This window comes from Equus asinus, chromosome 16 (assembly GCF_041296235.1).
Source record: "Equus asinus isolate D_3611 breed Donkey chromosome 16, EquAss-T2T_v2, whole genome shotgun sequence".
Taxonomy (NCBI): Eukaryota; Metazoa; Chordata; class Mammalia; order Perissodactyla; family Equidae; genus Equus; species Equus asinus.
Window position 1 is genome coordinate 11,745,756 of NC_091805.1, and position 27,345 is coordinate 11,773,100.

Consider the following 27,345-nt stretch of genomic DNA (forward strand, 5'->3'; position numbering starts at 1 on the left):
AGCATGTTTATAACTGCTCATTGAAGCATTTTCATCCTGGCTGCTTTAAAATCTTTATCAGGTAATTTTAACAATTCTATCATCTCAAACATTAGCATCTATTGATTGTCTCTTTTCATTCAGTTTAAGATCAACTAGTTCCTTGTCTGTCTTGTGACTATTGATTGAAGCCTAGACATTTTTGCATTATGCTATAAAACTGTTAATCTTAAACCTTTTGTTTTAGCTGGCTTTCTCTGACATTGTTCCAGCAGGGGAACTGGAGGTCATTATCTTTTTTACCCTGAGGCAGGGTAGAAGTCTAGGTTCCCCACCATTCAGCCTCTATTAACTCCCAATTGAGGGGTGGGCTTCTCTTTACTTCTAGGTAGATATGGGAGTTCCAACTTCCATGTGGTCTTCATCGACACTGCTATGGGGATGGCCTTGTTATAGCTGGGCAGTGGTGAAGGTCCTGATCTCTTCTGACACCACCCCAGTGTGTGCTGGGTTGCCTCATTAGAGCCTCATGAGGATGAAAGTCTAGGCTCCCCAGCCAGCCTTTGCTGGCATGGATGGAGGAAGGACTACAGTTTTTTCTGTGGTTTTGACTGGAGTAAAATGGTTTTTGCCTAAATGGCAACTGTTTTACTAGACTGAACCTTTGTTGGTCATTTGGACAGAGAGAGTAGGCTTCTGTTAGTATTTTTGGCATTTTGTTTGTTTGTTTTGCACACTTTGGCCTTTCTGGGTCAATGGTTTCTTCAGCTTCAATTTTAGGATATATAAAGAAAACAAAATAGCAAAGCAGCAAAACAGGGAACTCACTTCACCAGTGTCATTCCTCAAGTTCTGACTGTCCAAGCCAGTCAGCCTCTGCTCTTCACCATTCACAGCATTTTTATGTTTCTTTTGTACTAATTTCCAAGGAATTGAGTTGTACTTTGCAAGAGGAACATCTACTCCATCTTCCCAGAAGTAGAATCCTGTATGCTTAGTTTTTAACAAAATAATTTATTGAAATAAATGCTATGTTCTCCCCTCTACTGTAATATTTTCTAATCATTTAGTCTTATATTCCCAAAAATATTTATATGTTTTTGTATAATACCATTTGGTACATTAATGGGCAAACAAAAATTTATTTATTGAAGCTGTTATTTTTCATATCAGTTGAAAGAGATCCTATTTATGCCATTTAATGCTTTGTGTGCTAAATTCCACATTGTTTAATGTTAAGTCCTTTGCTTTATTCTGCTTAATATATAGTTGCTTAGCATTTTACTTTTACTTTTTCTGCATTACTTTGCTTTTTAGACTTCATCTTACTAATAAACATCTTGACTTTGGTATTTACATTTATCTATAATAAATTTATTTACATTTATTTATAAATCACAACACATTCATAAATGAAATATATAGTATTTTTTTTTTTTGAGAAAGATTAGCCCTGAGCTAACATCTGCCAGCAATCTTCCCCATCTTTGCTGAGGAAGACTGGCCCTGAGCCAACATCCATGCCCATCTTCCTCTACTTTATATGTGGGACACCTGCCACAGCATGGCTTGATAAGCAGTGGGTAGGTCTGCACCCAGGATCCAAACCAGCAAACCCCAGGCTGCCAAAGTGGAACATGCGAACATAAGCCATGCACCACCGGGCTGGCCCCAATATATAGTAATTTTTTTTGCTGAGGAAGATTAGCCCTAAGCTAACATCAGCACCAATCTTCCTCCACTTTATATGTGGGTCGCCACCACAACACGGCAGATGAGTGGTGTAGGTCTGCATCTGGGATCTAAACCTGCAAACCTGGGCCACTGAAGAGGAGCGTGCTGAACTCAACCACAGCGCCACTACCCTATTGTCTTTATTTTTTTGGAAAGTAAAAACATTTTAAATTTTACAAACACTATTTAATCTATATTAATCTATTACATCAAGCATGAATTCATTTAAAAATATTTATTTGGTAATTATATATGCATTTTTATTTTTATTTTCACATTTACATTGTAATTAAGAACAAATGGATGCTAAATGTTTGAGCAAAAATCTCTACCTTGAAATATCAATCCTGTACTGCATTTTCAATTTATTTTTCACTGTGTGAACAGAATATATTAACTGACTTCCAAGAATCTGTCTTCCTTTTTTCCTTATTAATAGAATATTGATATTGTTTAACAAGTAAATGTGCTCACTTAAAAATACTCATCATACCAGATTCCCTCTATCTAGTGGTAGCCATGTGACCCACCTCTGGTGGTAGAAGCCTTTCAGGTGGGACACCTGGAGAAGCTATTGTTTTCCTAATATAAAATGGGCAGACTTAGCTGGCATGTGCTTCTTGTTCCTACCAATCTTCTTCCTGACTTAAGCACATGCCTGGATATGAAGAAGCTCATTGCTTATGCAGAACAATGTCCCATTTGCTAAAAAGAACAGAGTATGAAGCTAGAATAAATTTACGGCCCAGGTTAAGGCACTCAGACTCAGATATTGCCTCTTATTTCTCTAAATTTTTTTAACTATTATTACAAAATGATTAATATACTTAGAATTTATTTTAAGAATTGTAAATAGTTATAAAAAGTCTTCCAACTTCCTAATCTCTAGCCTTTATATACATAATCACTCTTCATTGTTTATATACCATTTCAGATGCGATGACTGCTCAAACGATTTTCTATTCTTCATCAGTTTCCAATGTATATATTGAGAGATTTATATATACTTAAAACATACTATAAACACCATTCTCCAACATACATTTTTACTTCCTGTATCTTGTTCCTGATTTTTTCTAACACCTGCAAAGTTAATACCCTCTTTTGAAATCTTTTATGATCTATTTGCTCTAACATTGATAAGCCATAAAACATGTTTTCTTATATTTTTATCTACCCATTAAAGTGCTTTGTAACCATCCAACTAGAGATCAAGTGTCCCAATCACTTCTTCCAACATTTTAAAAGTCAACATATACTGATGATTTGAGCATGTCAATGTAATCATATTAATTGCTTAGGAATTGAATATTTTTATCCTCTTCCATTAATAATCCAAACTGTCCTTTAAGGCACTGAAAAAAATAAACCATTTCTCAATAGAATATTCAAATACGGAAAACTTAAAAAAACTTAGAGATCTACTTTCAATTAAAAAAACAAATATTTTGAATCAACAAAAAACTTTTAGAATTAAGAAGTGAGAATAGCAAAGTGGCAGACTATAAGATTAAATAAAAACATCAATGTATTTCTATATACTAGCAAAAACAATCCAAAAATGAAATTCAGAAAATAATTCCCTTCACATCATCAAATGAATATAATACACAGAAATAAATTTTAACAAGACAAGTGCAAGACTTATACAATGAAAACCACAAACACTGCAGAGAGAATTAAAGAATATCTAAATAAACTGAGAGACAGTTCATGTTTAAAAACAAGGATACTAACTAATATAAACATGGCAATCCTCCACAAATTGATCTATAAGTTCAGTAGAATCCTTATCACTATCTCAGAAGGAATCATTGTAGAAATTGACAGACTGATGTTAAAATTCATTTGTAAAATACAAGGAATTCTCAATATTCAAAGCAATATTGAAAAATAAGAGCAAAGTTGGAGGAGTCACATTTCCCTATTTCTAATCTCAACTACAAAGCTACAGTAATCAAAGACTGTGCGTTACTGGCATAAGGATAGATATATACACCTTTGGGATATAATTGAGAGTCCAGAAATAAACTCTTACATTTATGGCCAATTGATTTTTGACAAAGATAGCAAGATAATTCACTGGGGAAAGAATAATCTTTTCAACAAATGGGCTGATATAATTGAATATCCACATACAAAAAGTGAACTTCGACCCTTACTTCACATCATACATAAAAATTCATTCAAGATGAAACACAGATATAAATTTCAGAGCTAAAATTATTAAAATTCTATAAGAAAACATAGAAGAAAAATTTTATGACCTGGAATTAAGTAGAGTTCTTAGATACATCACCAAAAGCACGATTAATAAAAGAATAGCATTTGTAAATTGGACTTCATAAAACTGAAAACTTTTCTCCCTTAAAAGAAACCATTAAGAAAATGAAAAGACAAGCTAGAATCTGGGAGAAAATATTTACAATTCAAATATCTGATAAAGGACTTAAATCCAGATATCTACTCTTACAACTCAGTAAGTCAAACAACTCACTTTTAAAATGGGCAAGAAAATTTGTATAGACATTTGACCAAAGAAGATATATACATATTTTATAAGCAGATGAAACGATGCCTATCACCATCACTCAGAGAAATAAAAATTAAAACCACAATGAAATACCACCTCAGACCTTGTAGAATGTCTACAGTGCAAAATAAAAAAAAATACTAAGCATTTACCATGATGCAGAAAAACTGGAACCCCCATTAATGAATGGTTTCCACTTTTTAGAAAGCAATTAAGTTTCCTAAAAAGTTAAACATAAACTTACCAAACATCCCAGTAATTGCATTCCTAAGAATCTAGCGAAGAAAAATGAAAACATATGTCTACACAAAGATACGTAAGTATTTGTTCATAGCAGCATTATTCATAATAGCAAAAAGTGGAAATAATCCAAATGTCCATCAACTGGTGAATGGACAAATACAATGTAGTATATACATATAATGGAATATTATTGAGCAATCAAAAGGAATAAACTACTGGGTCAGCCTCCGTGGCCTAGTGGTTAAGTTTGGCAGGCTCCACGTCAGTGGCCTGGGTTCAGTTCCTGGGCGCAGACCTACACCACTCATCTATCAGTGGCCATGCTGTGATGGCAGCTCACATATAAAATAGAAGAAGATTGGCAACAGATATAAGCTCAGGGCAAATATTCCTTAGCCAAGAAAAAAAAAAGGAACAAACTACTGATACTTGCTGCAACAGGAGGCAGCCTCAACCACATCACACTAAGTGAAAGAATGTAGATGCAAAAGACTACCTATTGTATGATTCCATTTATATAAAATGTTTAAAAAAGCAACTTTTATAGAGAGAAAACAAATCAATGGTTACTCCAGACTAGGGGGAGGAAGTACAGATTAACTGCAAATGGGAACAGGGAAAACTTTTAGAGTGGTGGAAATTGCTAATATTGGATTGCGGAGATGGTCATACAGCACTGTTAATTTAGTAAAATAATTGAATCATACATGTAATATGGGTGAATTTCATAATATGTAAGCTATACTTCCTTAAAGCTATTAAAACAATGAAGACCAAAAACAAAAAAACCAAATATTTGTTTCTCTACAATTTAATACTTCTTTGCTCAACAATTTTTATGCAGTAGACACACAAGCTTTTTTAAGTTTTCAGATATAAGACAATACTAATATATTCACTAGTTTATTTTATATAAATGATCATGATGTGAAATATTAATCTATATAATTTTGGTATAGAACTTAGAAGTTAAAATTTCACTTCTATAAATTTATTTAAAATGAAGCCAATTACCTTTTTCAAAGCAGGGCAGAAATTAAAGAAAAGTCGACAGTTGTATGTTCTGAATCGTTCAGGAAGATGCCAGTTCTGAATTATTTCTTCATCAGAAATCACATGATGATCCAGTGCTTTGAGAGGCCATATACTGTTGACAAGAACATGTCTATATCCTTTTTTAAGGCTTACTGGACAATCAAACATGGTGAGGGCAAGGAGGCTTGGACAGGCTGATAACACACATACATTCTTTAACTTTGCAAAACCATTGTCATGAAGATAGAGGAGTTTTAGGTTCTTCAATCCACTCCAAAATTTGGTATCTGGTAGACTTTTTATCTGAAATATTATTAACAATAATACTTTAAATACAAATATTCATTTTCTATAAATTGCATGGAAAATGGAAAAGCATCAAACATCTAAAATTCACTATTTTCAGCAAATTTCCCACTAATAAGCAAAACAGAATTTCTAATTATCCAAATGATTGGAGTAAAAACAAAATACACTGGGCATCAGGAATAAGCTATGATTATTAGTGCAATTAAATGAATAAACAAATATACTTCATTCAGTAAAAATTAATTTGGAATAGGCTGACTCTTTAAACTTTTCTTTACATGAAGAATTAAGGAGTCAAATCAATCAATGTGATATACCACATTAACAAAATGAATGATGAAAATCATATGATCATTTCAATAGATACAGAAAAAGCATATGATATGATTCAATATCCATTTAGGATAAAAACTTTCAAAAAATGGGTATCCAAGTAATGTACCTCACCATAATAAAGGCTGTATATAACAAGCCCACAGGTAACATCATACTCAACAGTCAAAAGCTAAATGAAAGCTTTTCCTCTAAGATCAGGAAGAAGACAAATATGCCCATTCTTGCTACTTTTATTCAACATAGTATTAGAAGTCCTAGCCAAAGCAAGTAGTCAAGAAAAAGAAATAAAAACCATCCAAATTAGAAAGGAAGAAGTAAAATTGTCACCATTTCTAGATGGCATGGTATTATATACAGAAAACCCTAAGGACTGAGTCCACCAAAAAACTAGCAGAACTAATAAACAAACTCAGTAAACTTGCAGGATACAAAATCAATACATAAAAATCTGTTGCATTTTAATACACTAATAACAAACTATCAGAAAGAGAAATTAAGAAAACAATCCCATTTACAAGTGTATCAAAAAACTAAAATATGGGGCCAGTCTGGTGGCATAGCAGGTGGGTTTGCATGCTTTGCTTTGGTGGCCCAGGGTTCACCAGGTCAGATCCTGGACACGGACCTACACACAGCTTATCAAGCCACGCTGTAGACAGCGTCCCACATATAAAATAGAGAAAGATGGGCACAGATACTAGCTCAGGGCTAATCTTCCTCAAAAAAATAAATAAATAAAAATAAAATAAAATAAAACCCTAGGAACAAATTTAAACAAGTATGCAAAAGATCTGTACACTGAAAACTGTAAGAGATTGATGAAAGAAATTGAAGACAAATAAATGGGAAGATATTAAATACTCACAGATTTGGAGAATTAGTATTGTTAAAGTGTCTATACTACCCAAAGCAATCTACAGATTCAATGCAATCTCTATCAAAATTCCAATGGCATTTTTCACAGAAACAGAAAAACAATCCCAAAATTTATATGAAATCCAAATAGCCAAAGCAATCTTGAGAGGAAACAAAGCTGGAGGCATCATGCTCCCCGATTTCAAACTATATTTCAAAGCTATAGCAATCAAACAGTATGGTATTGGCATAAAGGCAGACACATAGATCAATGGACCAGAATAGAGAATGAGAAATGAACCCACGCATATATGGTCAATTTATGACAAATATTCTAAGAATAAACAATGGGGAAATGACAGTGTCTTCAGTAAATGGTGTTGAGAAAAATGGACAGCAACGTGCAAACTAATAAAGCTGGACTACTATCTTACACCACATACAAAAATTAACTCAAAATGGATTAAAGACTTGAACATAAGACCTGAAACTATAAAACTTCCAGAAGAAAACATAGGCAGTAAGCTCCTTGACATCAGTATTTGTGCTGACTTTTTGGATTTCACACAACAAGCAAAGGCAACAACAGCAAAAACAAACTAGTGGGACTACATCAAAATAAAAAGCTTCTGCACAGTGTTGGGGCCCAGGGCAGGCCACCCCAAAATATTCCACAATGGTATACTGATTATTTTGAATTACACTTACTTGAGAAGCAGCCAATGCAAAAAAAAAAAAAAAAAAAAAAAAAAAAAAAGGCATTCTCACCTTTCTCTCTTGGTTCTCCCTGAAACCAGGAAATAAATCTCCCATGTAAAAGGTATTCTCCCTGCATCCTTTCACCAGAACTAGGGAATTCAGGCCCGAGAAAACTTATATAAACAAACTTTGCTAATTTACTATGTCAAGCCTAAACTGTATAAATATCTCTCTTATTACATACCCCAAACCTAAGTTTCCTTGTCCTATCATTCCTCATGAATTTATTGTTTCTTTGTGTAAAAGATAGATATATTGCCTACTTTATTCACCATTGGAGTATCACTTCTGTTTCATCTCCAATATGTACATATAAAAGTGGGTTTTTCTACTGTTAATCTGCTCGTGTCAACTTTATTATTAGTCCAGCCATAACAACACAAGAAAGACATAAGGGGGGGAATTTCCCATCCCTGACAACATCAAAGGAAACTATCAACATAATGAAAAGGCAACCAGTCAAATGGGAGAAAATTTTTGCAAATCGTATATCTGATAACATCCAAAAGATATAAAGAACTGACACAACTCAATAGCAGAAAAGCAAACAATCCAATTCAAAAATGGACAGAGGATCCAAGTAGACAGTTTTCCAAAGAGGACATACAGAAGGCCAACACATATATGAAAAGATGCTCAACATTACTACTCATCAGGAAAATGCAAATCAAAACTACAATGAGATATAACCTCACACCTGTTAGAATGGCTGTTATCCAAAAGGCAAGAAATAAGTGTTGGAAAGGATGTTGAGAGAAGGGAACCCTTGTGCACTGTTGGTGGGAATGTAAATTGGTGCAACCACTATGGAAAACAGTATAGAGCTTCCCCAAAAAATTCAAAAATAGAACTACCATATGATCTAGCAATTCTCCTCCTGGGTATTTATCCAAAGGAAACAAAAACACTAACTTAAAAAAATATATGAACCTCCATGTTCACTGCACCATTATTTACAATCATCAAGACACAGAAACAACTTAAGTAGTCCATCAGTGGATAAAAGGATAAAGAAATAGTGTTATTCATACACATACACACACACACACACACACACACACACACACACACACAATGGAATACTATTCAGTCACAAAAAAGAATGGCATCTTTCCATTTGTGACAACATAGATGGACCTTGTGGAATCTAAAAAAAATTTTAAAAATAGAACTTAGAGATACAGAGAACAGACCGATGGTTGTGAGAGGCAGGGGTGAGTGAAATGGGTAAAAGTGGTCAAAAGGTACAAACTTCCAGTTATAAGAAAAATAAGTCCAGGAGATGTAATGTACAGCATGGTGACTACAGTTAATAATACTGAAGTGTATGTTTGAAAGTTGCTAAAAGAGTAGATCTTATAAGTACTCATCATGTTAAAAATAAATTGTAACTGTGTGGTGATGGATGTTAACTGGACTTATTGTGTTGATCATTTTGCAACATGCACAAATATCAAATTATTATGTTGTACACCTGAATTTAATATAATGTATGTCAATTATATGTTATTAAAAAAAGAATTAAGCAGTCAAAAAGTATTCTTAATCTAGACTATGGATTTAAGAAGTAAAATAAACCAAATCACACAATGCTTCTTTATATATTTTTAATTTACAATGTTTGCTTATATTTTAAATTTTGTATTTATACACATTATATATTTTTGTTTATGTTTTATATAAAAGACTATTCTGCAAGAAATATTGTGAATAGTTACATAAGTGCTTATTACATATCAATTTCATTTATCTGAAAATATCTGAAATGGCTATTGCTTACCTGGTTGCCATGGAGATCAAGTTTGACTAATTTTATACAACTCTTAAGTGGACGAATATCTGTAATAAAATTGTTTGAAAAGATGCATACTCTAAGAGAGATACAAGATTGCAAATTTTCCATAGATTTTAAATGAAGGCCACTGAACTTCACAAAAACAAAATCTTTGTGATCTTGTATCATGTTTTCATTATAGTGACTCCATTCTTCATGATTGGTTAGCTCTTCTGTAATTGTTCCGTGAAACATCTAGGAAAAATGGGAAATTGCTTTCAAACAGTTTTTTAACTTCAACAAAATAACTCCATCTGAAAACAAAAAATATTTGCTAACAGATAGTGAGATAAAAATGGATAGAAAAGTTAAAATAAAAATCTAATTCCCATAAAACCTTCTAACCCAAAACATCTTAAATGCCTAACATTTATATAACTACAACTCAAAAATGCACCACTGCCCTCAACAATGAACTAATATCAATAAGAACAAAAACTTCCTTTTTCTAGAATACTTAGAGAACATGGAATTCAGTGAAATAACTGAGATAAAAACATCACCTCTAGGCAAGACAACTAAAACAAAGAAAACTATACCATACCATACTTTGTACAATAATTTTATTTAAAAGATTCTGTTAAGGAAAGAAATGCACTGAATGATGAACCTGCAAGTCAGGAGAGTGATAATCTTTGTGGAAGAGGCTGAAAAATGCAGCTAAACGAAATTAAGGTGTAATAAAGTGCTTCAACTATTATAAACATTTATTCCTTAAAAAGACAATTTGCAATTACATCACTTATTTTTATGTCCAATTCAATTAGGCAAATAAGATAGAGAAGTCTAATGGTTTTGAACTCTAAGTTTATCTAAAATTTCAGGATAAAATCTTTTTTACATAATTTTATATAGTATTTTATTATAAATTAAAATTAAATTACAAAATTTTCCTTACCTGTGGGCAATTCTGGTTTCATAAAAGGCAGTCACCTAGTGATAGTTTAGCAAGTGGCCTATCTGAAGGCATTTGGTAAGATTAACCACTTTCCCCGTTGGAAGACTATTTCTACCATGTGGAGGTAGATCACAATCCAAATAAGAATAAATGTGAAAATCCAGATAAACCCTTGCACTCTTTCAATATAATGGTTACTTTTTATATCCTAGCCAAGGCCTAAAACTATAATCCTCTAGAATTACACCTCAAACTCTAGGTATCACCAAAGGAATTAATCAAAAGACAGATTCCTGGGCCCACATCATAACTACATTAACACAGTCTCTGGGCTGAGGGCCAAGGAATCTGTAATTTAGTATGCACCTAGGTAATTCACGGACACCGAGAAAGACAAGCCTAAACTACCAGTAAACCAGTCTTCCAAACAGAGGGAGCCAGACATGGAATAAATAGAGATGAATAAACCCTTACAAACTCAATAAACTCTGTAGGTTCTGAAATGAAGGGCAATGTCCAGAATGCATCTCAACTTTAAGACTCTTTATTTAGAAGTCTTTAAGAAGTCTTTCCTCAGGTTCTGCTTTCAAAGACCAACTTTTCCATTTTGGTCTAACATAATCTAATGCCAGTTTATAACAAGGGCTTATAAGAGACCATATCTAGGGTATAAATCATGATGTTTCAAGACAGACAATGGAGTGCTCAAAAGTTTCAGCTCTTAAATTCAATTTTTGAAGTCAATAACAATTCTGCAAGAAATCTGTAAGGTGAAAGTAATATACCAAACAAATATTTTTTCCCTTTTTTTTAATAGTCAAATGACTTTTTTAAGATTAATAGACTTTATTTTATGGAGCTGTTTTAGTTTTACATAGAAATTGAGTGGACAGTACACAGAGTTCCAATATACTCCCTAATACCCCACTCCACACTCCACATCTTGCATTAGTGTAATATTTGTTACAATTTATGATGGAATCTTAATGCACTATTATTAACTAAAATTAAAGTTTTTTAGCTCATAAACTCATAACAAAATCTTTGGATAACCAACACACATCAACATGGTAGCAGAGATCCCATTTCTTCACATAAAGCTGAAGCTGACTTTATATCTCTCATTACTGCATTGGTACATAAGTATATATTTATATATGTAAAATATTTATATATATATATCAAAAGAAGATATATATAAAATTATATAAAATAAATAAAATCTTTTATTTCAAGGATCCATTTCTCAACTGATTATTCCATCTCTAATAGTTTACTTTTATATTTTCCATAGAAGATGTAATCTTCTTCCTAGCATTTATTTTCAGAGATTCTAAATAGTGCTATCAACTAAATATAGTTATAACGTCTACAAACTCATCAACAAGAAATTAAAATATTTTATTTTAAAGTTTTCTGGATTAATACTATCCATACGTCAATTGAACATGATGTCAGTGACCTACTACTGGTATTATTCAAAAGTAAATTTTTTTCTATTTCCCTTTATGATATCAGACACACTAGATAATTTGACTAAATGAAAGCTTTTGCACTTCGTGAAGCATTCTAACTGTAGCTAGCAATTGAACAATCTTGTTACTAGCTCTGTGAATTTAACTGATATTGTTTTAACCAGTCTCATAAGATAACATAGTTCTCTTCCCCAAAATGCTTAAATATGTATAGTTTTTTTTTTCTTTATAACTCCTAGTGAGGGAGTTGGTGTGATCAGCATTATTGCCTCACTTGGAAACTTTGCCTACAAATAAGACATATAGTCTGAGGAAGAAAAACTTATTAGGTCACACAAATCCAAATCTGAGATAATCTTCATAACGTTACTTCATTGAATGTCTTCCTATTCATTTGGGACAACTACTTCCTAGCTTTAATCAAAAAGATGCCAATAATGGGGAAAAAAATCCTCTTTAAGAATTAAATACTAGAGTGATGAGAGAACTTTAAAGTTTCATAGCTACAGAATTTTAAAAAAATCTACATTGCCTGATTCTTTTATGTTTAAAAGCAAATTGCATGAAAACAATTAAATTAACATGTTGTAAAGAAAAATGGGAAAGTTGGAATAATTTTTAATTAACTCAACAATTAAAACTCTAAACAATTAATAACAGTGCCTTCTTAGTTAATGAAATATGCTGAACTCTGCTATCTAAGGATGTCATACTTACTTCTCTCTCTTGGTATAACTCTCTTCAGGAAATCATTGCGTAGCTGATTCTTAATCATTTAGATTCCAGTTTTATGCTTACATTCCCAATTTAGTAATTATATATTTATATGTCATATAATCTAATTGTTTTCTTCCCAACTAATTTACATGCACCCTGAGAATACCACACTTACTATGTAGTTAGCTATATATTTTTCATAGTTTATCATGAGACCTAGAACTGAATCAGATTTCAATAAATATTTGTTTCATAGATGTAGCTGGCTATCACTTCCTTTCCTTAGAAAGACAGCAAACTTTGGGGAATAAAAGTTTAAAAGACTTCTACTCTTGAATAACTAATGGGTCATAGAAGAAATTAAAAGGGAAATAAAACAAAGAACTTGGAACAAACAAAAATGGAAACATAACATACCAAAACTTATGGGATACAGTAAAAGCAGTTCAAAGAGGGAATTTTACAGCAATAAATGACTACATCAAAACAAAAGCTCAAATAACCTAACTTTACACTCCAGGAACAAAAGAAACAAGAACAAACTAAAGCCAAGTTAGCAGAAGGAAGTAAATAACAAAGATCAGACAAGAAAAAATGAAATAAAGAATAAAAAACAAGAAAAGATCAACAAAACTAAGGGTTTGTTTTTGAAAGGATAAACAAAACTGGCAAACCTTTAGCTAGAATTAACAAGAAAAAAAAGAGAGTACTCAAATAAATAAAATTAGAAAGCAAACAAGGGACATTACAACTGACACCATTCAAATACAAAGGGTCAAAGAGAATACTAGGAACAATTCTACCCCAACAAATTGGACAACCTAGAGGAAATGGATAAACCCCTAGAAACATGAAATTTGCTGAGACTTAATCATGAAGAAACAGAAAATCTGAATACACCAACTACTAGGAAGGAGACTGAATCAGTAATCAAAAGCTTCCCATTGAAGAAAAGTCCAGGACCAGATGGCTTCACTGACAAATTCTACCAAACATTTAAAGAAGAATACATACCAATCTGTCTCAAACTGTTCCAAAAATCTGAAAAGGAGAGAATACTTCCAAACTTATTTTACAAGGCCAGCATTACCCTGATACCAAAGCTAGATAAGGACGCTAAAAAAAAGAAAATTACAAGTCATACCCCTGAGGAATATACATGCAAAAATTCTCAACAAAATTCTAGCAAATCAAATTCAACAGCACATTAAAAGAATCATACACAATAATCAAGTGGAATTTATCCCTGGGATGTAAGGGTGGTTCAACAACACAAATCAATGAATGTGAAACATCTCATTAATGGACTGAAAAACAAAAATCATATGATCATCTCAATAGATGCAGAAAAGACATTTGACAAAATTCAACATCCTTAAATGGTAAAAACTCTAAACAAAGTGGGAATAAAAGGAATGTAATTCAACATATCAAAGGCCATATTTGACAAGCCTACAACTAACATCATCTCAATGGTAAAAGGTTGAAAGCTTTTCCTCTAAAATCAGGAAAAAGACAAAGGTGCCCACTCTCACCACTCCTATTCAACATAATACTAGAAGTCCTAGCTAGAGCAATCAGGCAAGAAAAAGAAATAAAAGGCGTTCAAATAAGAAAAGAAGAAATAATATTGTCTTCATTTACAGATGACACGATCTTATATATAGAAAATCCTAAAGACTCCATCAAAAAACTGTTAGACCTAATATATTCAGTAAAGTTGCAAGATACAAAATGGAAATACAAAAGTCAGTTTCATTTTATGTATACTAACAATGAACTATCTGAAAAAGAAATAAAGAAGAGACTCCCATTACAATTACATTAGAAAGAATAAAATACTTAGCAATAAATTTAATCAAGGAGGTGCAAGGTCTGTACACTGAAACTTGAGAGATCTATGAAAGAAATTGAAGAATACTCAAATAAATGGAAATATAACCTGTGTTCATGGATTGAAATAGTTAATATTCTTAAAATGTCAATACTACCCAAAGCCATCTATAGATTCAATGCAATCCCTATCAAAATTCCAACAGCATTTTTCACAGAAAAAGGAAAAACAATCCTAAAATTCAGATGCAACCACAAAAAAACCCAAATAGGCAAAGAAATCCTGAGAAAGAAGAACAAAACTGGTGGTCTCACACTTCCTGATTTCAAAACATATTATAAAGCTATACAAATTGAAAAAGTATGGTACTGGCATAAAAACAGGTACAAAGACAAATGCAAAAGAATTGACAGCCCAGAAAAAAACCAATCCATGTATGATCAACTAATATTTGACAAGGGAACAAAGAACACTCAACAGGGAAAGGACAGTATCTTCAATAAATGTTGAGAAAATTGGATATTGGCATGCAAAAGAATGAAATTGCACCACTATCCACACCACTCACAAAAATTAACTCTAAATGGATTAAAGGCTTAAATGTAAGATGTGAAACCATAAAACTAGAAGAAAACTCCTAGGGAAAAAGCTGCTTGACATTGATCTTGGCAATGATATTTTGTATATGACACCAAAAACACATGCAACAAAAGCAAAAATCAACAATTGAGACTACATCAAACTAAAAGGCTTCTGCACAGCAAAAGAAACAGCCAACAGAATGAAGAGGCAACCTAGGGAATGGGAGAAAATATTTGCAAATCATATATCTAAGGGGTTAATATCCAAAATGTAAAAGGAACTAATACAAATCAGTATCAAAAAATGATAACAATAATCTGACCAAAAAATAGACAAAGGAACTGAACAGACATTTTTCCAAAGAAGACAAACAAATGACCAACACATATATGGAAATGTGCTCAACATCACTAATCATTAGAGAAATGCAAATCAAAACCACAAGACATCATCTCACAACTGTTAGAATTGGCAATTATCAAAAAGAGAAGAAGTAAGCATTGGCAAAGTTGTGGAGAAGAGAGAACACTTGTGCATTGTTGGGGAGAATGTAAATTGGTGCAGCCACTATGGAAAAGAGTATGGAGGTTCCCCAAAAGTTAAAAATGGAACTACCATATGATCTAGCAATCCCTTGTCTGAATATATATCCAAAGGAAAGAAATAATTATCTTGAAGATGTATCCTAGCAGCATTATTCACAACAGCCAAGACATGGAAGCAACCTAAGTGTCCACCAATGGATGAATGGATAAAGAAGATGCAGTATATACATATACAATGGAATATTATTCAGTCATAGATAAAGAAGATGCAGTATATATATATATATACAATGGAATATTATTCAGTCATAGAAAAGAAGGAATCTTGCCATTTGCAACAACATGGATGAACCTTGAGGGCATTATGCTAAGTGAAATAAGTCAGACAAAGAAAGACGAATACTGTATGATCTCACTTATATGTGGAATCTTAAAAAAAAAAAGAAAAAAAAGCTAATAGATACAGACAACAGACTGGTGGTTGCCAGAGACAGGGAGTAGTGGGTTGGAAAGTGGGTGAAGAAAGTAAAGAGGCACAAATTTCCAGTTATAAAATAAATAGGTCATGGGGAGGTAAGGTACAGCATGGTGACTATAGTTAATAATACTGTATTGCATATTTGAAAGTTGCTGAAAGTAGATTTTAAAAGTTCCCATCACAAGAAAGAAATTTTGTAACTATGTATGGTGATGGATTTTAACTAGACTTATTGTGGTGATCATTTTGCAATATATACAAATACTGAAAGAGAATTGTACACCCAAAACTAATATAATGTAACATGTCAGTTATACCTCTAAAAAAGAATGTATAATAAGAGAAATAAAGACAGATATGAAAAAAAGATAATGTTACAAAAATATTCATTTAAATATGGTATATACTAGCAAAAACATGACACATCCTAAATTTCTTAAAAAGTGAAATTAACTAAAGTATTGCATTACAGTCAATGTAATACTATGAAAGTATTAAAACTTATATTGTAGAATACAGTTAACAACATAAAAAGGTGTTGATAGACAACCAAGTTGTTTTTATTTAAAAATATTTTTCACTGAATTGTACATTTTAAAAGGGTGACTTTTTGGTATGGGAATTAATCTTTTATTAAAAATATTCATTCTTCTGTAGGACACATTAAAAAAAAGAAGTAAAAAAACAAAAAAGTAAAGTGATGGAGAAAGATATACCATACTAACACTCAGCCAAAGAAAGCTGGAGAAGCTATAATATTTCAGAGTAGACTTCAGAGCAAGGAAAATTATCAGGAATAAAGAGGGGCATTACATAATGATAAAGAGACAATTCTACAAGAAGACACAACAATCCTTAATGTACATGTGCCTAAACACAGCATCAAAATACGTGAGGCGAAACTGAGAGAACTGGAAAGAAGAAATAGATAAATTTACTACTATAGTTGGAATCTTCAACACCCCTCTATCAGAAATGGATAGATCTGGCAGGCAAAAATGAGAAAGAACACAGTTGAAATCCATAGCACTACCAGTCAACTGGATAATTGACATCTGTCTGTAACTACACTCAAAAATAGATTACACATTCTTCTCAAGCTCACATGGAATATTCACCAAGACAGACCATATTCTGGGCCATAAAACATACCTTAACAAATTTAAAAGAATAGAAAGCATACAGTGCTGTCTCAGACCACAGTGGAAATAAACTGATATCAAGAAGAAAAAGATAGCTAGAAAAATCCCAAAATACATGGAGATCAAACAACACATTCTAAATAACATATGGGTAAAAGAAGAAATCATAAGTTAAAATATATTTTCAACTAAATTAAAATATTCCTTATCAAAATTTGTGGGATACAGTGAAAGCAATGCTTAGAATGAAATTTACAGCATTGAATCCATGTATTAGAAAAGATCTAAAATTAACAATCTAAATTTCTACCTTAGGAAACTAGATAAAGAAGAGCAAATTAAACACAAAGTAAGCAGAAAAAAGTAAATCAGTCATAAATGTATTTTCAATAAATAAACTTGCAAAATATTATAATCCTAGCTCATAGTCTCAAATAGTTGGGGGTTGGGACATATTTTGTTATTATCTCACCCCAGAAGTCTCTATAAATATCTATATTTTAAATACTTTAACCAGATTATATGAAGGATCTTTTATGATAAAAAGCAATTAACTCTTTACTTGCCTTTCAGATCTTTAGTGAGGGGGGTAAAAAAATGTTTCTCCATACCCTGTGAGGTTCCTTTTATCATACAGTAAGAAATCTTACTCCAAAATATATCTCTTCCATATCTGGCATGTCATTCAGTTAATTTAATGCTTAAATACTGAATCTTATCCCAGGTACCTGAAATATACTTTTCGGTTCCTATTAACTGATTTTTCTTTTATATACAATCTTGCACTGCATAACAATGTTTCAGTCAACAATGGACCACATATACAATGGTAGTCCCATAGTATTAGTACCATCTAGCCTAGGTGTGTAGTAGGCTATACCATCTAGGTTTATGTAAGTACACTCTATGATGTTCCCACAATGATGAAGTCACCTAACAACAAATTTCTCAGAATGTATTCCCAGCATTAAGCAATGCATGACTGTATTTTAATTTTTAAACCATTCTCAATTGATTACTTGGTATGATATGAATTCTTAAACAATCTTAAAATCAGTCTTTCTCATATACTAGATTAATTTATATTCACACTCTCGATTGCATTAATATTCACTTCCACCAACAGTATTTATTTGCTAGTATATAAATAACCTTAATATTAAAAAAAATTCCGGGGCCGGCCCAGTGGCCAAGTGGTTGAGTTCACGTGCTCCCCTTCAGTGGCCCGGGGTTTCACCAGTTCGGATCCTGGGCACGGACATGGCACCGCTCATCAGGCCACACTGAGGTGGCGTCCCACAGGCCACAACTAGAAGGACCCACAACTAAAAAAATACACAACTGTATACTGGGGGGATTTGGGGAGAAAAAAAGCAGGAAAAAAAAAGAAGATTAGCAACAGTTGTTAGCTCAGGTGTCAATCTTTAAAAAAAAGAAATTTCCAGGGGCTGGCATGGTGGTGTAGTGGTTAGACTCATGTGCTCTGCTTCAGTGTCCTGGAATTTGTGGGTTTGGATCTGAGGCACCGACCTAGCACCGTGCATCAAGCCATGCTGTGGCAGCATCCCACATAAAACAGAGAAAGATGGGCACAAATGTTAGCTCAATGACAAACTTCCTCAAACAAAATGAGGAAGACTAGCAATAGATGGTAGCTAAGAGCCACTTTTCCTCAAACGCATACACAAAAATTCCAGAATAGAACATTATTATACAATATCAACTTATTACTATCCAGAGGAAAGATTAACATATGATTAGTAGGGAACAGGAATAAACGTAGCTAATATCTGTTGCCAATCTTCCTTTTTTTCACCTCTCCAAAGCCCACCCCAGAACATAGTTAATATTCTAATTGTAAGTCATTCCAGTTCTTCTATGTGGGATGTTGCCACAGCATGGCTTGATGAGCAGTGTGTAGGTCTGCACCCAGGATCCAAACGGGTGAACCCTGGGCCACTGAAGCAGAATATGTGAACTTACCCACTCAGCCATGGGACGAGCCCCAATTTTTCCATTTCTTTAAGAACTAGTAATCTACATTCAGAATATAAACTATGTTTCAGCTATTTGGACTATTCTTTTAAACAGTCTGTCACATACCCCAATCATTTTGGATAAGTGGAGATTTTTCACATTTTGTTTTACACTACCTCACGCAAAATTTAATTTTGTCTCTCATTCTTTATTGTACATCAGAATAACTAGAATAACACAAATTCCTAGGCCCCATTGCATACCTCCTGAATCTTATCTCTGCAGCTAAGTGCCCAGATGATTAGACTGTCCACCAAGGGAAGCTGAAAACCACTACAATTGATATCTCCTCCTCCACCTACTTAAAAGCTGGCTAACCAACTGCTGCCAATTTTAAATACGACCATTAAAGAGGAATCCAGGTACTTTTGTCCCTTTTAGGCTTTGATGATTTTACAATTACTTTGCAAAATGTGCATACAAATGTGTATATTATCAAGTTCAAATAATAATATAATATTAAAAAGGCAAATTTAAAGTACAGCAACACAGAGAAACCATCAGCACTTCAATTATAATTTCAAAGAAGTTCTGTGGTAAAAAGAAATCAGTATCATTGTCAGTAAATCTTTCATTAGTTTGTAAAAACTGAAGTACCAATTTTAAAATTATCATACATTTTTAATACTGTAAAAACCATATCTTTATAAAATACAATATACATCAATTATAAGTCTCATCTTTGTTCACAACTTTTTCCATTTAAAAAAACTGGTGGCAAATACATGAGGTGAATCATATGAGCTTATAATTAACAAATATCTAAATTAAATATTGAAAAGTAAAAAATCTTTATTCATTTATTTCCTTTTCAAGTGGATACATAATAAATATTTAAAAGAAATTTTCATGGAAATGCTTTGCTGACTGTGTCAATGACCTCTAGACATCACAGTCATTCACTGGAATTTTAGATACTTTATTATTTTAAGTAAAAAGTGTATTAAAATATAATATTGGGTTTGATCATCTATGTTACAGTAAATTATTTTGGAAGCATTCGTTATAACATTATTAAATAAATGGAATTATGGACACTGGATTCCAGAATTATACAAAAGCTACTAAGATTCCGCATATAAAATAAAATCACTAAAAGGAAAAAAACAAAGTTTTATTTTTTAAAAAATCTAACTATAAGAATTATAATTAGTAATATTTTACATCTATTGTGGTTGCAAACTATTTTTGGTGTAGAATGTCTACAATATATTTAAGCCCATCAAAAATATAGCAATTATACTTTTTACATATTTTTATTTGGCCAATAGATTTATTGAGTCAATCCTGTTTTGATGAAGACTTGCCCTGATTTTACATCACAGAGAAAATGTACTTGAAAACTTAAAGAGAGAGGTTCTAGTAGAACAGTCAGAACATTATGTATCTCAAGGCAAATGAAAATAGAATCAAGTTGGTTTATAAGTTTATAAATAAGCTTAATTTTTGAAACATTATATTTTCGTGGTATATTCTACACGTTTTCAAATAACATAAGAAGTCATTTGAAACAAGGAATCAAGATTCACTTGTAATCAAGACATCTGATTTTTTCTCCTTTAAATGTATTTGATTTCTAAAATTTAGAAGGCTGTATATTTCTATTAAAAAAAATTGTGAAAACCACCATTTTCAACTTTTATTTTTATTCCACACTTGTAGACTGTAAAACCATAAACTTGAAAGAGTGATGAGCCAGAAGACGGATATAAAACAATAAAAACTAATCAAAACATCCAGAAAAACATCTACACAGAAATTACAATTTCTTAATAAGAAAATTTTACGCTACTTAGGAAGGGGCATAGTGTTATTTGAAAATAGAATTGAATCAGTTGTAAATGAATATTGCAAACTTTATGGCAAACACTGAAAAAAGTAAAATAACCATAACTGATATGTTGAGAGAAAATGGAATCAAACATAATGCTCAATTAAAACCATGAAAGCCAGAAAAAGAGTAGAAGAAAAAACCAGAAACAAAGAATAATGGCAACAAATAGAAAACAGTAATGAATATGGCAGATATTAATCCAACTATATGAATAAATCATTATGAATGTCAACGGTCAAAATGTACCAATTAAAAGAGACTGTCAGAGGAGATTAAAAAAAATTCTCAACTCTATGTTGTCTACCGAAAAACTACTCTAAATATAAATACATACATATTAAAGCAAAATGATGGTGAAATATATACTACGCTAACACTAATCAAAAGAAAGGAGTAGCTGTATTAACTTCAGGCAGAGCAGATCTCAATGCAAGGGAAGTTATCAGGGATAAAAATAGCATTACATAATCATAACAGTCATTTAATAAAGTTTATGCATCTAACAACTGAGGGTGAAGCTATGTAAAGTAAAACTGATAGAACTACAAGAAGAAACAGATGAATCCACTGTCAGAGTTGGTGGCCTCAACATCCCTCTATCAGAAACGGACAGACCCAGCTGACAGAAAATCAGTAAGGACGTAGTTGAACTCAACAACACCAAATTGGATATAATTGACATCTATAGACTATTTCATCCAACAACAGGAGAATATACCTTCATCAAAAGCTCACAAGAAATAGTTATCAAGATAGACCACATTCTGGGCCATAAAACACACCTTAACAAACTTAAAAGAAATCATACAATACCTATGCCATATCTCAATGGAATTAAACTAGACATCAATAACAGAAAGACAGCTAGAAAACCCCAAAATATATAGAGATTAAACAACACATTTATAAATAACACATGGGCCAAAGAGGAACTCAAGAAAAATTAAGAAATATTTTAAACAAAATGAAAATAGAAATACAACTTATCAAAATTCATGGGGTACAGCAAAAGTGGTGTTTAGAATGAAATTTATAGCACTGAATGCATATATTACAAAAGAAGAAAGACCTAAAGCAATACTCTAAACTTCTACCTTATGAAACTAAAACAAATAAAGTAAATTAAATCCACAGTAAAAAGAAGAAAAGAAATAATAAGAATTACAGCAGAAATCAATTAAATGGAAAACAGGAAATCAATAGAGAAAATCCATAAAACCTAAAGCCGGTTTTTTGAAAAGATCAATAAAATTGATAAGCCTCTAGCCAAACAAAGAAAAAAAGAGAGAGAACACAATTTACTAATATCAGAAATGAAGGAAGAAATACTACTATAGATCCCATGGACATTAGGAGGATAATAAAGAAATACCATGACTCACTCCACGCACACAAATTTGATAACCTAGATGAAATGGAACAATTTCTTGAAAGACAAAATTTGCCAAAACTCACACAAGAATAAAATAGACAATCTGAACAAATGTACATCTATGAAAGAAACTGAATCAATAATTAATAACCTTTCACAACAGAAACACCAGGCCCAGATAAGTTCTCTAGGGAATTCTACCAAAATTTAAGGGAGAAGTTTTACCAGTTCTCCACAGTCTCCCAGAGGATAGAAGCAAAGGGAATACTTCCTAACTCATTCTCTGAGGACAGCATTATCATAACACTAAGGCCAGAAAAAGACATTAGAAGAAAGGAAAATGACAGACCACTATTTCTCATGAAAATAGATGCAAAAATCTTGAAAAAGTGTTAATAAATTGAATCCAACAATGTACATAAAGAATAATACACATACCACCAAGTGGGATTTATCCCAGGTATGCAAGACTGTTTCAACATTTAAAAACCAATTAATGTAATCCACCAAATCAACAGGCTAAAAAAGAAAAATCACATAATCATATCAATAGATGCAGAAAAGGCATTTGACAAAATCCAACATCCATTCACAATAAAAACTCTGAGTAAACTAGGAATAGAAGACAACTTTCTCTACTTGATAAAGAATATCTACAAAAATCTACAGCTAACAACATACCTAATGGTAAGAAACTAGAAGGTTTCCCACTAAGATGACATCCAAGGCAAGGAGGTCCCATCTCACCACTGCTTTTCAATATTGTACTGGAAGTCCTAGCTAACACCATAAGACAAGAAATGGAAATAAAAATGTACAGATTGTGAAAGAAGAAATAAAACCATCTTTAATCATAGATGACATGATTATCTATGTAGAAAATCCAAAAGAATTGACAAAAAAACTTCTCAAACTACTAAGCGATCATAGCAAGGTTGCACATACAAGGTTAATACATAAAAGTCAAACACTTTCCTATATACCAATAACGAACAAGTTAAAAATACAATACTATTTACATTAGCACTTCCAAAAATGAAATATTTAGGTGTAAATGTAACAACTATGTACAAGATCTACAGGAGGAAAACAACAAAACACTAATGAGCAAAATCAAAGAACTAAATAAATGGAGAGAGACTTAATGTTCACCGATAAGAAGGTTCAATATTGTCAAGATATCAGTTCTTCCCAACTTGATCTATAGATTCAATGCAATTCCAATCAAAATCTCAGCAAATTATTTTATTGATATCGACAGATTTTAAAGTTTACATGCAGAGGCAAAAAATCCTCAATATCTAATTAAATATTGAAGGAAAAGAACAAAGTTGGAGGAATGACCCACTACCCAACTTCAATACTTAGTATAAAGCTATCATAGTCAAGACAGTGCAGTATTATCAAAAGAATGGAAAGATAGAACAATGGAACAGAATAGAGAACCCAGAAATAGACAGACATGAGTATAGTTAACTGATCTTTGACAATGGAGCAAAGATATACTTTCAACAAATGGTGCTGAACAACTGGACATCCACATGTAAAAAAATCAGTCTAGATATGGACTTTATGCCATCAGAAGAATTCAAATAGATCTATGACCTAAATATAAAACACAAAACTATAAAACTCCTAGAATATAACCTAGGAGAAAACCTAGATGACCTTAGGTATGATGATGACTTCTAGATTATGCTTTTCAAAAGCATAATCCAAGAAGGAAATATTTTATAACCTGGACCTCATTAAAATTAAAGACACATGCTCTGCAAAAGGCAATGTCAAATGAATGAGAAGAAAAATCACAGACAAGGAGAAACTATTCTCAAAAGAGATTTGATAAAAGACTGTTACTAAAATACACAAAGAACTCAAAACTCAACAAGAAAATGAACCACCAGATTAAAAAAAATGGATCAAAAACTTTAAGACACTTCACCAAAGATATACAAATGTCAAATAAGCATATGAAAGTTGCTCCTCATTATATGTCATCAGGGAAATGCAAATTAAAACAAGAAGATGACATTACACAGCTATTCGAATGGCCAAAATCTTGAACACTGACAACACCAACTGCTGGTGAGCATATGGAGCAACAGGAACTCTCATTCATTGCTGGTAGGAATGCAAAATAGTACAGTCACTTTGGAAGACAGTTTGGAAATTTCTTATAAAACTAAACATCTTTTACCATAAGATCCAGTAATTGCCCTCCTTGGTATTTACCCAAAGGTGTTGAATACTTATTTCCACACAAAAGCCAACACATGGATGTTTATAGCAGCTTTATTAATAATCCCCAAAACTTGGGAGAAACCAAGATGTCCTTCACTAGGTGAATGAATACACTGTGATACAACTAGACAATGGAATATTACTCAGCACTAAAAATAAATTAGTTAGCAAGCCATGAAAAGACATGGTATAACCTTAAATGCATATTACCAAGTGAAAGAAGTCAATCTGAAAAGGCTACATACTGAATGACTCCAGCTATATGACATTCTGGCAAAAGCAAAACTATGGAGATACTAAAAAGATCAGTGGTTGCAGGGTGTGAGGTGAGGGGAGATAAACAGGCAGAATTTTTAGGGCCACTATAACAATGTATACATGTCATTATACTTTGTCCAAACCCATAGACTATACAACACCAGGAGTGAACTCTAAGGTAAACCTGGACTTTGGGTGATTATGATATGTCAATTTAGGTTCATCAGTTGTAACAAATGTACCTCTCTGGTGGAGGAATTCTGACAACAGAGAAAGCTATGCATGTGTTGGTATATATGGGGGTATATTGGAAATCTCTGTACTTTCTTCTCAATTTTGCTGTGAACCTTAAACTGCTCTAAAAAACAAAGTCTTTTAAAAAAATAACTAAAGGAGAAAGGAAAACAGAAGTTCAGGGTGAGGGTTCCTTCAACAGGACACAATGGGAAAAAAACAGTGAAGAAATAAGTTGAGAACAGGCTAGCTGAGTAAATAAATTGAAATAAAGGAAACAGTAGAAAGATTTTTGCTTTACACTGCTTTTCAGCAAGAGTAGGAGGAGGAACAGTGGTTAAACAGAGAGAGGAAGCACAAGGAATGGAAAAGATCAGAGCCCTAGCATGAGCTGGCCAAGCCACACACCACGAACTCCATGGTCCATAATCCAGGATCCTCTTTATTTGGCTTCAGCTTCTTCTTATGAAGAAGGGGAAAAAACTGAATTTAAAGGAAAAAAATTTTAATGTGCTTCTCTATAACTTCCACACAACCGTCATAGTTATGCCTATAGTAACAGAAACAACTTAATTGGCATTAACTGTAAACAGGCACAAGGCATCTTACTGGGGTGATGGAAATGTTATAAACCTGGACTATGATGATGACTGCATGACTTAGTAAATTTACTAAAAATCATTAAATTGTTTGCTTATGACAGGTGAAGTTAATGGTAGATAAAGTATACCGCAAGAAAGTTCTATTAAAAAAATCTACCTCACTCTTCTTTACGACATTTCTTCAGGTACTTTCTACTCTCCCGCCCTAGAAAAAAAGCCCATATGCCTCCACAGAATATCACTTTTCAACTTACTATAGTTCAATTTGTATGATGTCCCTTTTAAAACGTGGAATCCAAAATTATACACATCATTTCCATTGTGCTTTACTTGTACAGAATTGATGGGTTTACCACTTAGCTGTATTGGCATGTTTTATTCTGGTTACTTTAGCTTACGACCGTTTAAACGACCATATCACAGTTTGATTATATTAAACATAAACGTAAAGAAAATCCCAATGCTTTTTCACCCCCTACAATCAAAAGCCAAGGAAATTTACTCCCACTCACATAGTATACATTTTTTTCATTTTTTACTTAAAATTAGTAACAGTGAAAATTTGAGAAAAAACAGAAAAGAGGGAAGAACAAAAACTATAGCTGACAATGTGATATATTTACTTCTAGTACATTTTATGTGAGTAATGTAATCATATCAGGAAAAAATAATATCTATCTCTATGGCCATACTTCCCAGGTCCAAGAAATGATATATTCAATGCTCTATGTGATAGAGTCTATCACATCACCCTGTTTTAGTCCCCTCACAGTTCTTATCACCATCTACAATTTTCTTATTTGATTACTTTGTCATTATTTACTTTACCTCATTAGTATGTACAATGCCTCAGCTTATAGACTCTATTGACCTTTCTTCCCTTGAGACCTCACCTAGTTCCAAAGTTTAAAATTAACTCCATCTGTATGCTGACAGCTCCCAAAATTCTCTCCCTAGCCCAGACCTCGCTCATGAACTCCAGACTCCTATGTATAATGCACACACCACATCACACACAAATTTCCATTACAACACTTTATACATACACATGTTTATCCTACATGTCCAAAACCAAATTCTGGACTCTCCCTACTACCCCACCAACATTCCCCATCTAGAGCCTTTTCCATCTCAATTGATGACCACTCTATCCTTCAGGCAGTCATCCTTGATTCCTCCTTCCCTCACATTCCACAGCCATTCCATTAGCAAATCATATCGACTGTGCCTTCAAAACTACATCCAGAATCTAATCAACTTGACATCATCCTCACTGTAAGCATCCTGGCCAAGCCTTCATCAGCTCTCACCTCATTACTGCAGTACCCTCCAAACAAGTCTCCCTGCTTCTTCTATCCCTGCCCCAGCCTCGACTACAGTCTGTCTTCACATTTCTAAGTGATCCTTTTAAACATAGGGCAAGTCACATCAAAACCCTGCAATGGCTGCGCTTCCCTCGATAAAAACAAAATCCTTTCT

At 32.8% G+C, this 27,345-nt stretch overlaps 1 protein-coding gene across 1 annotated transcript in view; it reads right to left on the minus strand.

Annotated features, from left to right (window-relative positions):
* The window catches only part of LOC106832272 (leucine-rich repeat and IQ domain-containing protein 3), a 49,397-nt gene that overhangs the window by 20,853 nt on the left and 1,199 nt on the right, over positions 1 to 27,345 (minus strand). The window contains exons 2-3 of the mRNA XM_044749007.2: positions 9,564 to 9,812; positions 5,504 to 5,827 (exon numbers count right to left, since the gene is read on the minus strand). Coding sequence (XP_044604942.2) covers positions 5,504 to 5,827; positions 9,564 to 9,812 — 573 coding nt within the window. The remainder of the gene's footprint in view (positions 1 to 5,503; positions 5,828 to 9,563; positions 9,813 to 27,345) is intronic.